The sequence below is a fragment of the Desmodus rotundus genome, chromosome 4 (genome assembly GCF_022682495.2).
Source record: "Desmodus rotundus isolate HL8 chromosome 4, HLdesRot8A.1, whole genome shotgun sequence".
NCBI classification, from domain to species: Eukaryota; Metazoa; Chordata; class Mammalia; order Chiroptera; family Phyllostomidae; genus Desmodus; species Desmodus rotundus.
The window spans coordinates 37,191,656-37,211,554 of NC_071390.1; the positions used below are offsets into that span (position 1 = coordinate 37,191,656).

General features: G+C 40.9%; 1 protein-coding gene across 4 annotated transcripts in view; it reads right to left on the minus strand.

Annotated features, from left to right (window-relative positions):
• Positions 1-19,899, minus strand: part of ANK3 (ankyrin 3) — a 616,244-nt gene that overhangs the window by 172,466 nt on the left and 423,879 nt on the right. For all 4 annotated transcript variants that reach the window (XM_053922530.2, XM_045195999.3, XM_045196000.3 and 1 more), the window contains one exon: positions 3,302-3,400. In XM_053922530.2, coding sequence (XP_053778505.1) covers positions 3,302-3,400 — 99 coding nt within the window. The remainder of the gene's footprint in view (positions 1-3,301; positions 3,401-19,899) is intronic.

Genomic DNA, 19,899 nt, shown 5'->3' on the forward strand with positions numbered 1-19,899 from the left:
TTGCTCAGATCCTACCTAAATTACTCCGACACCATTGAAGTTTACTTCCTTGAATGGAAATGCCCTAAGGGTCTGCTTTGAAACAGAACCCTCCCTAAGGTCAGCAGTCCCTGCAGGGAGCAGAGCCAGGGAACAAGGTCCCTTAGAGAGCTGCCCTCTGAGGTGAATCCAGAGTCTTCTCCTTCTCTGCAGGGGGACTGGTGTGTGTCAGGTGTGATTCTTGATGCAGCAAGGCAGCCCCAACAGGAGCACGCACCTTGTAGGAGCTGGATGGGTAGATAACAGTATTTTCTCAAAAGCTACTGGACTGGGTTGTTAAAAATGTATATTTATGAAACATCTTGTTTTCTGTTTTTGGGGCTTGTCCCAGGGCTTTCTGACATTTTAGCTGGCTCCTTCCCTTTCAAGCCCACACACCCAACCATTCGGTTATTTCAGCAAGAGAGAAGGGAAGCTTCGATGAGGAAAACACAAAATAGTTTACATACTTTGAGTATGTGCTGCACTTTGTCCTGTACTGTCAGCCAGGAGCTCAGTCTGTGCCCGATGGGCATTCCACTCCAGGCAGGACAATGACCAAAGAACGACGGCTTTGCCTTTCTCAGGTTCTCCAAGTCCCCTCACATTCACGGGTCACACCGCACAAGAGAAAGGTAACCCAAGTTGAAACCAAATGGATGGCAGAAAGGGATCTTGTTCAAAGTAAGACAGGCTTTCAGAACAGGATGGCGACGTGGCACAGAAACTGAGTCTCACACTCGTGATCGTCCCCCAGCCCTCATTATATGAAACGTTAAAGGGACCCATCCATGAAAAAGAAGATCGAAACTATGAATAGTAAAAGGATAATAAACTCACAACTATCAACAAAAACAAAAACTAAACAAACAATTGGAACAGGAACAGAATCACAGAAATGGAGATCATAGGGAGGGTAATCAGTGGGGAGGGGGAGTATGGGGAAAAAGGTACAGGGATTTAAAAGCATAACTGGGTAGGTACACAATAGACAGGGGGAGGTTAAGAAGAGTATGGGAAATGGAGAAGCCAAAGAACTTATATGTATGACCCACGGACATGAACTAAGGAGGGGAGTGCTGGAGGGAGAGACAGCACAAGGTGGAGGGGGTTAAAGGGGAGAAAAAAATGGGACAACTGTAATAGCATAATCAGTAAAATATACTTTTAAAAAAGTTTCACAATCAATTTGCCAGTATTCATTATTTCACTTCTGACACTTTTATCCAGAAGAGTTTTTTCATAATTTTATACTGGCCCTCCCCTATGATACTACATGCCCCATAAAGATGGGGCCAGAATGTACCCTTTTCATCTCTCTTTGTACCCCAAATAGCACGTGTTTGATAAATGATGCAAAATGACTGACAAGTGATTGAGGGCTGTATCAAGAAGGGAGAAATGAGACAAATTTCTAATGCACACACCCACTAAAACAGCAGAGGGATATCCGGAGATATCTTTCAGGCTTCTCTTTCCTGCTTGGCTGCATTATCCCTCCCTTCTCTTCATTGAGATTCCCCCTATTTACAAATGAATTGTTAGCTGCCCGTGATCATCAAGAGGCATAAGCAAGACATCTCTATCTTTTATGCCTTACAACCTCTTTAAACAGCCTATACTTAGCAGAAGACACCTCGTATTTAAAGCAGTGTTTCTAGCATTCTTTATATACTGGCAATTACTTTTTCTTAAGTGATGCAAAGACAGTTCAATAAGATCTTTACTCAATTTACTTCTCCGGTCAGACAGTCCTTTACAGGTCAACCTTTATCTTCTTGCACTCCTTTTCTTAGAAAGCTTGTTTCTTTTAAAATGCAGACATGGTTTTCAGGTTCGACAGTTACCAGGAAAAAGAAATCTGGGTCTCCTGCCAAATACCTAGGGCCGGGCTACCTTAGGGTTAGAATACGGGAGCAAAACTACCCAGCAGCTTGGGAAGGGCAGAAAAGTGTCCTGTCTTGGTCTGTTGCCCCTCTAGGGCTGGCCCAAAGTGGGCACTCAATAATCACTTACTGGTTGAGTGAATAAATGTAGTGAATAATAAATGATGTGGTCAATTTAGCAGTTACAGGAATCAAGTTCAGGTTACCAGGCTAGTTTTAGAAAACTTGCAGATCAGGATTCTTGAAGGAAGAAGTACAGGATAGTGGGAGGTACCATCCCAAGACAGGAAAACTATCCAAACTTCTTGGATAGCTGGATGTTTACGGCAAGACCACCTTTTTATTAGCCTGGCTCCTGCTTACACCTTGTAACAAATGCACGGAATGTTGAACGAAAATGCCTTGGTTAGAAGTTTAATACTAATTGAAACTCTGAGATATACTAGCAATGGCGGGGATTCATTTCTGGCTGACTTTATACCAGCACAGTTTACAAACATTAGCTCGATCTTATGACAATGCTGCACGGTGGCCATTAATTTTCTTGACTTGCAGAGAGGAATTACATGCAGAAGGCTAAATAGCTATCTACGTCAACTAGCTAAGCCCAGACTCTGGGGTTCAAGCTTGATTTGGTCTCAGTTCTTTCCTCATTTGCAATCCACGCTGAAAAAGCAACCTGCCAAACAACGATCTCGACAGCTTTTCTTTAAAAATTGTAATGGTAAAACAACACAATAATACATAAAATTTACTTTCTTAACCATTTTTAAGTATTTAGTTCAGTGGCGTTAACTCTAATCACATTGTTTTATAACATCTCTAGAACTTTTTCTTCTTGCAAAACTGAAACTCTGCACCCACGAAGCAACCCCCCGCCCCCCGTTTTCTTGTTCCCAGGCAACTACCTCACTATTATACTGAGTATATTCCCAGAAGGGGAATTGCTGGATGATATGGCAATTCTATTTTCAGTTTTTCTGCGGAAACTCAGTACGGTTTTCTCTAGCAGCGGGGCCATCTCGCATTCCCACCAGCAGTGCGCAAAGGCAGACAGGTGTGGTTTTAAATAAATGCCAGTTTCAGTCTCAAACTGACTGAACCGCTAAGCCTGCAGTGTCGAGTAGGGATTAAATTCTTGAAAATTTAACTAAAAATCTAGGCCTCGAACCTTAGCTTCCATAATTAAAGCCACACACTATTTAAACACGTAAATAAAGACTTATAAGAATGGGTCTTCATCCTATTTTAAGAAGAAGAAACTTAGCAGTCATTTTCCAAGAGACTATAACAAATCACAAAAATAAAGCAGGTGTTGAGCCAGTGCAAAGGTATTCGGGAAAGTGCCCCTACTCCCTGAACGTAAGCACAAGCGTGTACGTAAATGGTACTCTTACCCTCGTTTTGGCATCGATTTTAGCTCCTCGATCAAGCAGTAGTTTTACCATATTGGCATTTCCTCTTTTTGATGCAACATGTAAAGGAGTGATGTCATTCTGTGGAGGAAGAGAAAAAAATTTATAGTTTGGGTATCTTCAGTTCAACCAAAACATTGTTTCCTGAAGTGTTCCCAGCCTTTACAGTTTTTCTTATTTTTTAAAACATGTTGAATGGTATGCTTCCAAACATTTCTGACAGTAATTGTCTTCAGAAGAAGCTCCTCTCTGCCCCCAAAGGCATGAATTTTAACAGAGATACATTGTAGGGTGGAGTCCCAGCTCCTTTGTTTTATTTACTTGAAGTGATTGATAATTTTATGTTTTGGCTCTAAAATCCTGTACCTTTAAGTCAATGTGTTTTCCCATGGATTTGTGTAATACATATTGGATAATGAGTGGATGACCAGGAAGCCGCTGATTAAGTCAGCCCAGACTGAGTTAAAAAGCATTTCATGTTACTCCGAGCCTCCCCTGGGTTCACCTGAGCACAGGAGGTCAGAGGGAGACGGCAGTGACACAAACGGGGGATCTGTCACTGCTGTGCACAGTTACAGGGCTTCCCAGGCATGGTGGGCTAAAACGTGTTCATGGGCATCTGTCAGCAATTTCACAGAATGCTGACTATGGTTTGTTCGTTTTTTTTTAAAAACCCAAAACTACCGTGGTGAAATCTGAAATTCCAATCATGACCTCGACGCTGTAGTTCTTCATCTATGCATCTTTATAGGTGCGATGCTTGTTCTCAGACTGCCAAGGACATGTGTGTATATAGTGAGAACATCCTCTATTTCAGTGCCTTATTCCTGTGTGGCAGCAGTATGGGTTTAAGGGCCGCTGTTCCCCAAAGTCAGTGACATGATAAATGAACTAGGCTCAAAAGGGGTTATATTTTTGTTCTTTGATAACAGATACGGAATAACAGCTACCAGGCATTAATCATTTCCTGTGTGTTAGGCACTGTGATAAACTCTTTACTATCTCATCTAATTCACACAATCCTCACAATGTCACATACGATCTGAATTATAATGACCATTTTACAGATGTAGAAGCAACTCCCCAAACCAGGATTCAAATTAAAATCTGACACTTAACCTCATGGTTTAAAAAAACACTTTATAATGAAAATTTTCAAACAGGCACAAAGTTTCAGAGAAAAACATACAAAGCATCACTGTGGTCCAATAATGATCAATCCCTTGCTAATATTTTTTTTTCTTGATAATATTTTTCTCTTGCTGAAGGATTTTAAGAAGAGAAGAAAAAATTCTAGGAATCATGTTTTTTCACCCATAAATACTATGGTGTAATGATCTCTAACAGGTAAGGATATTTTAAAAATGACAGTGCCATTATAACTAACAAAATACAAATAACTTCATAACAGCAAGACCCTGCCAATGTTCTGACTCTCCCATTGTCTCCAATGATCGCAGCTGGGTTGTTCAAATCGGACAACCCACATCTAGGCTGAACTGTCTCTTGGGTCTCTTTTAATGTCCATAGGTGCTTTACTCTACATTCTTTTTTCCATGTTCATATATTTATTGAAAAAAAAAAAAACCCAACCCCGGGGTAATATATTGTGCAGAATTTTCTACATTCTGGACATGGCTGATTGCATCCTCGTGGAGTGCTGTTCAGCATGTTCTTTTTGCCCCATATTTTCTATAAACTTTTCTAGTCAAGTGCTTTTAGCCATTACACATTCTCCCATCTTAAGAACTTTCTATATCTCATTATTCTTAGATGCTAAAGTATAAATCAATACAAATTCATTAAATGAAATAAAAAAGAGACATAAGTGAAATAAATTTGTTTTGGTGATGCGGATGGGGAGTGGATGGGACTCATATCACTGCTCTAGACCAGGGACAGTCAACCTTTCTTGACGAAGGGGCAGATAGCAAATATTTTTGGCTTTGTAGGCCATACAATCTTCATTGCTCTGCCACTGTAGCACTAAAGCAGCCCTACACAATATGCACAGAAATTAGAGTGGTTGTGTTCCAATATGACTTTACTTAAGGGACACTTCAGAATTATAACTAAATTGTAGAACAACCATCACCGAGAACCACCTAAAGACTAGCTGAACAGAACTCCTGTAACTAAGGATGTAAAGAAGGAGCCACGTTGAGACAGGGTGGTACCATCATGCATTCTTGGGTAGCCTTCACAAGCCTCATACTACTGTGGCCAGATGCTGTAGTTTCTCAGATACAATTGAGTGGAGTGGTGGGTCAGTCTGTACACTGCCTTGTGCCTACTCAAGGTACCGAGGCACCTTGTTGGGGCCGAGGCACATGTAGTTGTTCTCTAGGCTCAAATCAATTCCCTGGGACTAATGGATACCAAGTCACCTTTCATAGGAACAAACCTTACAAGATACATGGAATAATTTAGAAGGGGAATGTGTCTTTAACCATAAAAACTAGAGCCCGGTTTGATGGTGGCATGTATTGTTGCTGTATTAAGCATTCAGGGTGGCATAATGATTTCAAAATCAACATATTATTAAACATTAAGCCAGCTGACATAAGATCACTGGTGTTCCAACATCACCTAGTGTCTCTACCTCTGCTCCTGCAATGCCAGCATCTAGGCAGAACCTCAACACACCTCCACCTGAGGTCACCAGTGTTCCAACATCACCTAGTGTCTCCACCTCTGCTGCTACGACACCAGTGCACATACAGAGCATCCTGACAGAAACCACTTCCTTTTTCCAATGCCAACAATAGAAACCCAGCCTATGAACCACAGGAAGCAAATGTGACCAGTTCACCACTGAATGCCGGCCCAGTAGATAGGGGAATAGCACTGGGGCACAGCTTTCAGGTGGCATCTGGCAACACAATGAAACTCATGTGAGTCTAGAACAAAGTCCATGGATGAGCACCAATAAGACACTCTACCTTGAAATCCCCATAACTGCCATGATATTGCTATTTTGGTTCTCATAATTATAAAAAAAATAGTTATGCACAAGAAGAAAGATGGTAAAAATAAGTGAGTTTTCATCAAATGACCCTAACAATGGAATTTTGCAAAATGCAGCTGCAGTGCGCTATCAAGAAGATGACAAAAGCCACCTTGAGATCAATCTTTACAGCATGCAGTAAGGCTCAGTGGTCTTCCAAGGCCTCACGGTCTTGATTGCAGAAGACAATGACCTATCACCATGTCAGAGTCTTTTTAGGGTCCAGAATGATTTTTCTGTCAATTCCCCCTGGCATTGAACATGGCAGTGATGTTGGGTAGTCAAGTCACGCTAGATTATCTATGTGTAGTCAACCTTACTGGTAATAGAGTCCTAATTTTCTATATTAAAAAACCTTATTTATTAAAAGAGATGGTGAGCCTGATTTTGCCTGGTGTTGGTAATTTGCTAGCCCCTGCTCTAGACCTATTAGCTTATAAATGAAGATTTAACCATATGCAGCGGGTTAGAAAAGAGGAAGTAAAAGTCTCTGTTGTACATTGTGTGTGCTTTGGCCCTCGTTGGTGTGGACTATTTTTTGATGTGAATGAAAGCTGGTCAACTCTGATAAACTTCCTTATGACTTTAATTGTCTTGCTTGCCTCTTTTGTCTGAGTGCACTGTGTGTCACTTTAATGACCCAAGCAGCACCGAGGGTGAATTCTAGACCTGAGACAGCAGGCGGAGCGTCAGGTTAGGTCTGTTGGAAATACAGTCTAACAGGAGGCTTACTGAGTCCAGAGTAAGATATAACATGAACTCATCACTTCCCTGCGAGAGTAAAGGCCTACGTGCTATACCTCCCTTTAAAAATGTGCCCTTGCCTGGTTGAGCAGGATTGAATTAACCTTTATCACAAGTAGGCTAATTTTAGTGAGAGAAAGAACTCTGCTTCTAATTTTGTTTTCTTCCTGTATTCTCATATATTCATTCAGTCACGTACTCTCTTATACAGTGGATATGTAGATGTCAAAAGGGTGTCTTGAATATTTCTAACCCCTACATTTTTCTATACCTCTCTGTCCCTTCTTAGAGGAATAGTTCATATTCCTATACCACTTAAAAAGTACTGTAAAGGGCTTACACTATATAACTTCATTTTATCTTCACAACAATCTACTGAAGTGAAATAAATATCATTTATCCTACTTGACAGATGAATAAAATGAGGAGTAGAACCAGTCAGTAATTCATGTATTTAGAGAGAACGGAGCACAAGAAATGTGTGAAGAGATAATGGTCAAAAATGACCTCAGAAGCATGAAGTACATCAACCCACATGATCAAGAAGCTCAAAGGACAACAATCAAAATAAACAATAAACAAACCTCACAACTAAATACGGCAGCCAAATTGCTCAAAATGAAAGATAAGGAAAAAGTCTTGGTAGCCAAAGGAAAAAGAACATATTTCTTGTAGAGAAAAAGACAGTACTGTTATTACAGGAGACTGCTCATGAGAAATTGTGCAATCCTGAAAAAAAAAAAAAGCGACATCTTTACATACTGAAAACAAACAGATCTCAAAGACTTTTATTCTCAGGAAAAATATCTTTAAAAAAACCAAGGAGAAGTGAGAACTTTTAAAGATAAATAAAAGCTAATACGATTCATTAGTAGCAGGCCTGCAATACAAAAAAATGTTAAAGGAAGTTCTCCAGGCAGTTGAAATATGATACAAGACAGACACTGAGGTCTATACAAAGAAATATAGAAATAAAAAGTGAAGGTAAATATAAAAGCTAATTGATTGCCTAAAGCAAAAACATTAACAGTAAATTGTGGGGCTTATAATATATGCAAAATAAAATGTAAGATGCCCACTGCACACGGATGGTGGAGAAGAAGTAGAACTACCCCGTTCTCAGGTTCCCATACTAGGCAAAGCGATACAACATCTGAAGGTAGACTGTTATAGATGAGTAACGTAGGAAACAGGATAAAGTAAGGAGAAAGTAGGGTATAAAAGAACATTAAAGACATGCTCTCATTTTTTGTACATAAGTATATGTATAGATACATTCTAAAAGGCGATAAAGATGAATATTGACACAAATGTTAATGATTTACCTCTTGATGGAGACTACAGATGATTTTTTGCTTCTTCACGCTTTTCTAAAAATTTCTTTGTGTATATTTGTACAATGTACGGTGAAAAACAGATTGCAATTCTTTGTTATTATTACCTAATTTGCAGTCCATGACCATGACCTCTGTCTCAGTTCCCAACATTAGCATGGCCACAGAGAGGTTTAACCTACGCATTAACTTTCCTCATATTTGAACTTTTAAGGAACCTTTTAAGTATGGAGATATCTTGAAGGTTCGTATGTTAGCTCTAATGCAATATTTTTTTCTTGTATGGAAGATGTAATGTCCAATGTAATGTAGTACATTAGCATTTTGGAAGTTTTTGTTTTTTAACTGATGAGGACCTCTGAATTCATTCAGTCTAATTACCTATTTTATAGATAAGGAAGAGACCAGAGAGGTCAAGTGATAGCCAGGAGTCACCGAGCTTGAAGCTTGGCCAAGATCCTGGGGTTCCCAATTCTCAAATGTTGCCCCTTCCACATTACTAAGCTCTTTGGGTTTAGTTAAAAATCACTATTTTCAAGTCAGACAAAGAAAGACAAATGGCAGATGATTTCGCTTCATATGTGGAATCTAAAAAACAAAATAAACAGATAAGCAGAACAGAAACAGACTCATAGAGAATATGTCGAAAGTTGCCAGATGGGGAGGGGGTAGGGAGAGTGGGTGAAAAAGGCGGAGGGAGTTAGAAGCACAGATTGGTAGTTACAGAATGGGCATGGGGATGTGAAGTGCAGCATAGGGAAAGCGGTCAAGAATATGTAGTAATTATAAATGGTGTCAGATGGGTACTAGATTTATCAGGGTGGTTACTTTGTAAGTTATATAAATATCTAATCATGGGGTTGTACACCTGAAACTAATATAATTTTGTACATCAGCTGTAATTAAAAAAAACAACTATTATCTCCAGCACAATAGCCACTTATTTAACTTTTTCATTAAACTATTCAATTTAATCATTATTTACTCTAAAAAATTCTTAAAGTATAAATCTGATTAACCAATCCCTTCCTTCTCTAGTATTTACTTCTCAACCCTTTTTATGAAGATGGTGGTAAAGACAAAACATCACATATATACATACATTTTCCAAACAACATCAAGACAAATTGGCTCTAAAAATATTGTATGAAACATTAACATGACTTGGATATTCAGAATTTTGACCGAAGAAAATCAAAGTACTCAACAGGTGTAATTCTCTCCAATTTCCAGGCCAATAACCCAATCAAGTACTTAAAACAACGTGGATCACCGCTGTGTCCCCAAACGTGAGGTTCTGTGTTCTCACTACACTTCTAGCCTCTCTTCCTCCACCCTCACTTGCTTATTCATGTTCTTCTGTGCTATTCTCCTATTTGACCTGAAGTAATTGGTGAGTTCTGAGAGGGTATTATTACAGTTGGCAGTTCTTAGGATAAATGTGAAAGATGTTGGAGAAGTGTCAGTTCAGCTCAGTTCAGTCTGTGAAAACTTCAGAAGCCCCACGGCTGGGCAAATAGTGACAGAGAGGAAGGGGAAGAAGAGGCAGAGCTGTGGCTGATGCTACATGTATATAACATGATATATATGATAGAACATGATAGAAACATGTGCCATACTTTTAAAAACAAGCACCTGGAAAAAACAACTACCTCTGCTGGAAAATGGTGAAATTGCTTGCCTATTTCTTCCCTCTTCCCTTTTTCTGAAAAACCCAGCTGAGAGGGTAGCCAAGTTCCTTTATGAAATAATCACTACAGCAAGATCATTTCTGCATTCTCACAAAGCCCAATCTGGGCCATTCCTACCTTACTTGTAATAAACGGCCAACTTTTCTTCCATTTAAATATATAAAGGGCAGTGGATTTCTGTTCTCCTCCACTCCCCCATCTTTTCTCCCCCAACACAACCTTAGCTGTACACACAATGCCGCTGTCGCCAGGGGGGCAGGGAAACTGGGACTGAAACTGGTCTTGGACCTCGTCCCTCAATTACAAACTCCTCCTCCACCTAAGCATCACTGCATGTCACACACTGGCTTTTGGAGATATCTTGTCCAGTGGTTTTTAATAGATGCTTTAAATTGAAAACAAATGTTTGTGATAAAATACATACACAACTTCCACCTTCACAATTTTTGAGTAAACAATTAAGTGTTAAATACATTCACATTGATGTATAACCAACTTCCAGAACTCTTTTCACCTTGCAGTACGGAAACCCTGTATTCATTAAACTACTCCCTGTCCCTGTGTGCCCCAGGCTGCAAGAACCGCCATTCTACTTTCCATCTACGTATTTGACTCCTCTTGGCACTTCCTGTAGCTGGAATCACAGGGGGTTTGTGTTCTTGTGAATAGCTTAATTCACTCAGCATAATAACGTCCTCAAGGTTTATTCATGTTAGAGCATGTGTCAGAATTTCCTACCTTTTTAAGGTTGAATACTATTTCACTGTATATATGCACACCATTTTGGTTCCTTGTTCATCTGTCAATGGCCACTTGGGCTGCTTCCACCTTTTGTCTACTGTGAATAATGCTGCCATGGATGTGGGTTTATAACTATTTTTCTGAGACACTATTTTGAGTAATTTTTTTCTATATACATCCAGAAGTGGAACTGCAAGATCATATGGTAATTGTACATTTAGCCTTTTGAGTAACCTTCATAGTCTTTTCCACAGTGGTTGTACTATTTCTCATTTCTACAAACAGAACATAAGGGTTTCAATTTCTCCGAAACCTCACCAACAATTGTTCTTTCCTCATTTTTAATAGCGACCAATTTAATAGGTATTCAATATATGCTTTTTAAATAGTTTTAGTATACATTTCAAGATTTCCGTAATTCCATAAACAATGAGAAATTTCTGATTACTGAAGATTGAAATGGTGTCTTTTTTCAAGAATTTTTCAAAAATTCTGCAAGAGTTTCTTTTTAGAGAGAAAGAGTTCTGCTACAAAACACCCCCCAAAACCCTGAAACTTACTGATTTAGATCAATTAAGTTCTTCATTTCACAACAGACTAGATATAATTAAAATAAAAAAATCATACCATTTATTAAGCTCTTACTTCGTGCAAATCCTATGTGACATACATCATCTCACTTAAGCTCCACAAAAAGTCAGGAGATAGATGCTACCACTCAAATTCAGAGGCGAGCAAAGCGTAGCTGGAAAGGACCACAGGCCAGGTGGCTGGAAATGTCTGCGCTGGAATCTGAACCTAAGTTATCTGAGTCTAGAAGCTGTGCTGGCTCTTTCCAGTGGGTCATATAGGAGAAAAATACACACAGAATATGTAATTTGGGCAAACATTAGCTCCAGTTCTCAAGAAGCATAATCTCTCCACTGAAAATGCTGCTGAGCAATTTCCAACCAAAAGGAAACAGCATATCTTAAAGCTGATAAACATATTCAGTATCTAAAAGAGTGGCTAGTTCAACTCTGTCATTTTAAATAAGAAAAGCTGATGGCTTTCATATTTCTTTAAAGGTGTCACTATTGGTGATGATTCAAAAGTAGCCTGCCATCTGTTACAGCAAAGAAAGCCCCTCCTAGCTAGAAATATCTGAGTAGACACATATAATAATTAAACTGAAAGGGATATTAAAGATACAGATATAAAGTAATCAATTACTTTCTCTACTTTGCAAAAAAGTTGTTTTAAAATGTTTATTTAAAATGAGATAATCAAATATTAGATTTTTTGTAATATTTCTGAAAATGTTATATTAAAAATGTCTACCCCCTTTTAAAATACTCTAAAAAATTCTTAAAAACAAAAATAGTAAGGGGCATTACAATGATACGTTTTCTACACCCCTACAGCATTTCTGATATACCTGGAACTAAATTCATATCTGAATTGAATATTTTTCTTTCCCCTCCAAAAAGTAAGTCACTCCTATAGGTTTTTGAGATGTCAGTTAGCGTGAAACTATTGGTTTCCAGGTACCCTGCCCTCACTTGGTCTTGGGATAAATTAAACTCTTGTTGAAGTTTCAAACATGTCAAAGTGTTTAAACGATGTCCTTGAAGCTTCCAAAGAAAGATGGTGTAGAGACACACAAAGGCGGTCTGGTGCAAAGTACCTTGTCTGTGTGCAGCACCCTGTCCCAAGGAGATGAAGCTGCTCTTCCAGGGCCCTGAAGACCCCCGCCACCCAGTGGCTAACACCCCACCCTCAGCGTCCATCGGGCACTGCTGCCACCGAGCGATGGTGGTGCACTGAGGCAGAGTCAAACGAGTTCGAAGATCTGGATGCAAACTCCTGTTCTTCCACTGAACTCTTAGTAGGGTCTGGGACAGACAAATTCTTTAGGATCTGTCTGCTCATCTGTAAAAATGTCTATTCTTGTGAGTCTCAATTGATGCAAAAGTATTCGGTAAGCTCTAAATATGATGTAAATTCAAGGTTATATTATGAAGGGGTTATAAACATAAAGATAACTGTTACAACGGAATGAGTGTCAAGATTTCTATGGCTCAACTTTGGACAATTTATATAGAGAAAGATTTACATAGCATGGTCTCAATCAATGCTTTTTAGTCAGGCCCGACGAAGCAGCCGAGGAACTTGGTGGAGACGCAGATTGCAAGGCCCCACCCTGAATGAACTGAATCCAAACCTAGGGGAATGGAAGGCTTCTGGCCAGCTGGGGAAAACCTGGTGTGAGGCTTGGACTTGGAGGCTATAGGAAAATGGATTTAATTTTCAAACTCAGAGACTTGCTCTTTCTACAGATGAGTGCTTTGTCTTTCTTACCAGAAAAATGTATTATCAAACCCTTCTGTCATAAGGTCATTAAATTTCTAAATATCAACAGTCCATTCTAAAACATGATTAGGGATGCAAAATGTAGACCATAGTAGAGGTAATAAATAGAACATAGTGAAAATGTGAATGTAGTATATTTTAGAGTGAACTTGGTAATATGTCAGTTGTTTAGGTTTGCTAATCTTTCAATTAAAATGTTCTTAAATGTGTAATGAGATTTCTTAGTAAGTAAGAAAACCTCCTTTAAGATCTTTTGAAAAGCATCCTTAATTCATTTTGCAGTTCTGGCGCAGGCAGAGAACGATCGCCAGCTGGTACAAGGGAGGCTGCTGTCAGTTCCGGCTTTCCTGGGATGACCCTGGATTAAGTCCAAAGCTCAGTACACATTGCCTCCGATTACCATAGTATGAATTGCACAGTCGAATGTGGTTTATTTCACTTTACTCTTTTCATTGTTTTATTTTGCATTATTTACTTTGCTATTTCTTTGCTCAAGCTCTACCACCTTAAAGCTGTGTGGCTTTATACAAGTTGTTTAACTTCTTGCTTCCTAGTGTAAAATAGAAATCATACTCACACCTCACAAGATTACTGCAAAGAATAAATGAAATAATGTATAGAAAACTAACTACAGTACCTAGTACCTAGTTATAAATGAAAGGTATTACCTAAATTGGCTTGAATTTTGTGTTTTCTCCACTTCATAGTTCAAGATCTCAGTAACAAGGGCTGAAAGGAACCTCAGGGTCTTCTAGCCCAACCACTCTGAAGAGTCGCATCACCGGGGGACGCTCAATGCCTCTGGGGAGCCAGTGCAGACTGAACATAAATTTCTGTACACCCCCAAATCCTGGGATATCCCACCTCTCTATCTCCTGGCTGTAAAGAGATGTTCAACCCAGCGTGATGCAGTGAGGGAATCGGTGGCCCTTTGGCTGGGATGTTGTCATTTGGATTGTTATTCTAAGGACAGCAGTGCTCCCCCTTCTGCTGAGAATCCGTGGAACTCGTAGGACTCCAGAAAAGTCACCTCTGAGGGTGGGGGGGAGCATCACACCAGAGTCAGACACGTGTCTCCCTTGTCTGCAGCCCTTTTCCCTGTGTAACCGGAGTCTGCCCAGCTCGCGGCCAAACCTCATTTCCCGCACGTGCACACTGTCCTGCACCGCAAACACGACTGCCATCAACCCGCTTCTCCACCTGCAGACCTGCGATGACTTGTGAACGCGGCGAGTAGAATGGTGGTCGCCAGGCGCTGGGGGGTTGGGGGGGTTGTTTCCGGGTACAAACTTGCAGCTAGTAGATAAACATGTTTGGAGATCTAATGCACAGCACGGTGATTACTATCGACAATACTGCAGTATACATTTCAAGTTGCTAAGAGACTAGATCTTAACTGTTGTCCACTGAAAAAAAAGATAATTGAGTGATGTGACAGTGGTGTTAAGTGACAGTATTGTAGGAATCAAATTGCAATATATGAATATATCAAATCAACACGTTGTACACCTCAAACTGACAGAATATTGCAAGCCAGTTATATCTCAAAAAAGGAGGAGAGCCTGCCATGGCTCTCCCACCTGCACAATCAAGGTCAGGGCCCTCAGTCCAGCACCAGGGTCGGACTCCCCATTCATGTCCAGTCTCATTTCACTTGTGCAAGTGGCTTCATTCTCCATTCTTTGGAGTTGATTCTAATCCCTGAATTTCCATCACAGCTTAGCTTTTCAATTTTTTCAACTGTGCTAACTGAACTTGTTTTCTTGGAAGCTCCTGCTTTGATTCAGGACAGTCAATGACCGTGCATGTGTCCCAAGTTCACTCCTTTGCAAACTGTTGCTCTGCAACATCCAAACCTCTTCCCTCTAGGTGCCCTTTCACCCTTCCTGAATGTTCTTCAAACCATCAGAGGAAGAACAACAAGATTGTCTCATGAAAGAACCCGCAGCGCTCAGGAGGAGACCAGTGTGCATCTGAACTGACCCAAACCCACAGTCTGATGACAGTGAGTGTGGACGGTGGCCCTCAGCAGAGGGCCTCGGTAGTCCCTGGCTGCTATTTGCACTCACAGGAGGAAGTGAAAATTCTACAGCTAAGGAATAATTCCCTTTTGAAACGCATATGAAGAAAGTGAGCTCTGCCAAGTCTTGCCTTAACAGAACGGAACTTTACAGAATTTCAAAGCAGAATGCAGTTGGGCCATTTAGAAAGGTTCTTAGAGCAACAGTTCTGGAGCAGCACTGCAGGGAGCAGAGCACATACTGCAGGAGGAAGAGTGAAGCAGAGAGAAATAAGTACCTTCTGGTTTTTATGATTTCTTTACTGGCATTCTTACTGTCTCAGACAATGCCACATTAATGGTTTCCTGAAGGCTGACCTGCTCACGTTGACGAACGCTGCTGTGAACGACGTAACTGCAACATTCTGGGAAGCAGCATTTATGACCAGTTCCAGAACTACTCTAGAGCGCTGCCGTGATGCCGCCTGCTTGACATGTCATGCTTTATAGGTGAATGTGTCTTATAAGGATGGGTCCCCCCTTGGATGAAAGCAATAGCAACTACCACACGCATGGCTATGACCCTTGCCCATGTGTTGTGGGTCAAGCACTGCGCAAAGCAATTTGTACAGGTTATTTCATTCAGTCATCACAATGATTATGCCCATTTTTAGGGATTATTATTGGGCTCACTTTATGGGTGATAGTGTTGAAGCATTAAAAAGTACACAAAGTGAGCCGCAGGGCCAGCGTGGGACTCGAGCGGTCTGACTGCGATGCCGTTTACTCTGACACTGTGCTATACCTACTCGCTGCTGCAGAAGGGAAGCCCAAGGCTCCTCCACTGCTGTCAGACAAGGTGGCTGGGCAGAGGGGAAGGGCTGTGGTGACTGAGATCTCTTTCCTCCCACTGTTAGAAAAGCTGTGGGCCACGAGATAAAGGAACTCGTCCTGGACCTCATCAGTGATTGGTGATACAGCAGGTCAAGAGCAGGGGTCCAGCATGCACCTGAGGGCTCCACCCTCCCTCCATGCTGCCATGACCTATACACTTCACCTCTTGGGGTGAGGGCCAACACAGATCCCCTAACACACAGCCAGACGCTCGGGAGTTCAAATGTGCTAACAGGCTTAAGATGACGATATCCCTTTAAAATTATATAAGATTTTCTTCTTCGATCTGGCATTCAGGGAAATAAAAGGAATATCCCCTGCCGCCCTGCCCTCCACTTCCTGGTTTGTTCCTCCTGAGATATTACTATCACTATGGCAACAAGAATATTGTTAATGCAGTAGCCACATAGCTACTTTCCCATAACTCGCATTCCTTTGCTAAGGCTCTCAAATCCCTGCTTTCATTCTGAAGGAGGATTATGTAACCCATTTTAAAGACTGTCTTTGTCTTTAATGCTGTTGAGCCTTGTACAAGGAGGTAAACCTATATTTGAAAACTTGTGTCAATGACAATGAGTATTTATCTATTTGGTCTTTAAGAACAGGTATTAAAATGTTAAAGAGAATATAATAGGACTGTTATGGGTGGTTTTTATTTTCTTTCGTTTGCGTTATTGTATTTTATTTAAAAATGAATTATATAATGAGGGAAAAACATATTTAAAAATATATTCGCAGTGTCACCACCATACAAAGCTAAGTAGAGGCTCCAGAGGACCTGCACCCTTACAAAAGCTTTACAGCCACGCTCATCCTGTAGAGAACCGCATCTCTGCAGCTGATGTCCTTTCTAGCGCCCTCTGGTGGTGGCCTTGACTGGGTCTGGACAGCCACATCAGAAGCTCTACTTAAAACACCCTGAAGTGAATCAAAGCTTGTCCGCAGCCCTTGGTAATTAGCCCTTTGTTCTAGGCTTGTCTTCCAGGGTCATGTGCACTGCCCAAAACGAGTCTCCCAGTGCCCAAACAAACCTGCCCGTCGGCATCTGACATTCAGTACTTGGGTTTGGTGACCTGATCTAACATTCCTCTGTTAGAATCCTGTGGATATCCCCTCTCCGTTAGTGATGTCAGTCTGGGAAGCAGTTCCCTAATGCCAGGTGAGGTTCAGCCTGAAATTCTGATAGGCTAAGAAGAGGACCAGGGCCTAAGGAAAGCAGGTTTAAATAGGTGCTGGGTGCCCAGGTGTAGTGGATAAGGAAGACTGGAAGTTATTTCTTTATTCGTTCTTGAATTCCCAATGCTAGGTCCTGGGAATCCAAAGAATGTAATAATACACACAGGCCTGAATTCCTTGAGGAATTTGAAGTCTTGCAAATAAGGGGAAGAACACGTTATGGAAGGTGTATTTCATTACACCTCCACTTCACTCTTATGATTGTTGAGATAATACATACAAAATGCTTAATAAAGAAGCTGCAACTTAGTAAATATCAGGGCAGGTCACCCCCCAAAAACCCTGGAACTGTCTTTAGGAGGGTGGGACCCTGGTAAGTACAGGCTTCTCCTACTAGGTGAGTGTTCTAGGAACCCATCTGTATCAATGCACCAGCTGGCATTGTTGTGAGAGGCTGCATTCGGCTTCAGTGAATTTTTTTTTTTTTGAAGACTCTTTCAATGCATTTGTCCACTTCATGGTGGGTGATTTACAAGTGCACCTGCCCACACTGTGCTGAGTGTTCAGCAGTTTTTGACCAAAAATGGCAGGACCTCATTGCCCCACCTTCCCTATTCACCTGATCTTGCCCTGAGTGATTTTTTTTGTTTCCCCAGATGAAAAAAGTCCTCAAAGGGGAATGTTTTGCCGATGTGGAAGAGGTGAAACAAAAGCCAGCAGAAGCACTAAAAGGCAGCAAAATTGGTGAATTCAAAAATTTTTCTGAGCAGTGGAAAAAACATTTTGATTGTGTATTGTATCAAATGGAGAGTAATTTGAAGGTGACTGAAATTTCAACATGTAAGAATACACAATTTTTTATAAGTAAATTCTGTTTTGGGGGGCCCCTCTCACACTCAAATCATAACTGCTTTACATCATTATTACTGTAAAGTCCACCCGTGGAAGAAAATGCACATCTACCAAGCACTTATGTAACAATCAGCATCCGTGATGTTTATATTTGGAGCCCTCTGGCTGAATGGGAGCGGTGGGACATTCCGGTGGCTCTGTTGGTATGTCCAAAGTACTATTTCGTGAAAGGCAGGTAAAAGCCTGTCAGGCAGCAAAAACAAAGGTCATGCCTTTCTCTGTAGTCCAGCGAGGACTACACTATAGCATGGTGATGAGGTAGCGACGTATTTGAGGGAGTTGGAGAAAGCATCTTTGAGGAATAGGATACCAGCACCCTTCGCACAGATTGAAAAGCTAAGATTCACAGATGTTAATTAACCATGTGGCACAATCTCTCGTAACGAGAGGCCTCACTTGAGATCCATCTCAATTTTTGATATTTCTGAACTCTCCCTAGCATGCTTTGGGGAGAAATTACTATTTTATAGCTTTCAGTAGTTATTTTTATTCCTGTTTGGAAGAGGATTTCCATTTTATTTTTGCTTTTGGTGGTAATGGTGGTGGTGGTGGGTTTTGGTTACATAATGGGAAAGGCAAAAATCTTCCTTTAGAGGCAAGTCTAATAGGAGTAAAATTTCTTTGCCTAACTATTCAAAGGGTCATTTTCCTTGGGGCACAATTTGTCTTTAAAGGTAATTGTGGCATTTGAGGGAAGGAGGGCCTCAGACTGTTCAGAACATTCTGAGATGATAGAAATGTTACGTACACTGTGTTCATACACCAGCCACTGGCCACGTGTGACTACTGAGCGCCTGTAATGTGCATCTGGAGACCGAGGAGCAGAATTTTAAATTAAACAAATTTAGATTAAAGTTAGTACCCACTAGTTGGGTACTGTGTGAAGACTGCCCAGGTGTAGAGGAAATAGGGTTTCCCACTGGGCCCAGAAACTAGGTTAAAGGGCTTGGTCTCTGGCTAAGAGAGACCGAATAAAAGGGGTTTCCATTGGCGGGGAGTGAGAACTGGCAACATCGTGGCCTTGGGGTGATCGGGGGGTGGTACCCGGAGACACCCTGAAGAAGGGCTTATAGCCTTTGGACTTGGGGACAGTGTTGCCCTGAACCAGTCCATCAGGTTTGCCCTTCGGCTTTGAACTCTCCTGGTCAATCCCTGAGAGTTTAGAAAAGTCCCTTTGGCATTAGAGCCCAGATTAGTCATGCTTTGGGGCACGAGGGAGAGACTCTGCGGAGACTAAACAAAAAGCAGAGTAAGGACAGCAGGTCATGCAAGTCTGAACCTCTGGGTCTATCTCATGATAGCTCATTTGCTAGTTTGGGTTTAATTTTAGAAAGAAATCTCCACATACTGTTTATCCATGGACACTGTCTTGCTCATGCATGTGCTGAACCACGGTGGCCTCATATTTGGGCAGAAAATAAGTCTGACATTTTTAATTTTCCACCAACAGGCTTAGTCTCACCATCTAAAAACACTGCTCTCACTTTAACAAAAATTAAATTACTATTTATTAAGTAAACTTTTGTATGATTTAATTGAAAATTTTTTTAAATTCTCACCTGAGGGCATGCTTATTGATTTTAGAGACAGGGGGAGAGAGGGAGAGAACCACTGATGTAAGAGAGAAACTTTGATGGGTTGCCTTTCGTAAGTGCCCTGACCTGGAATTGAACCCACGACATTTCAGTTTATGGGATGACACTCCAACCAACTGAGCTACATGGGTCAGG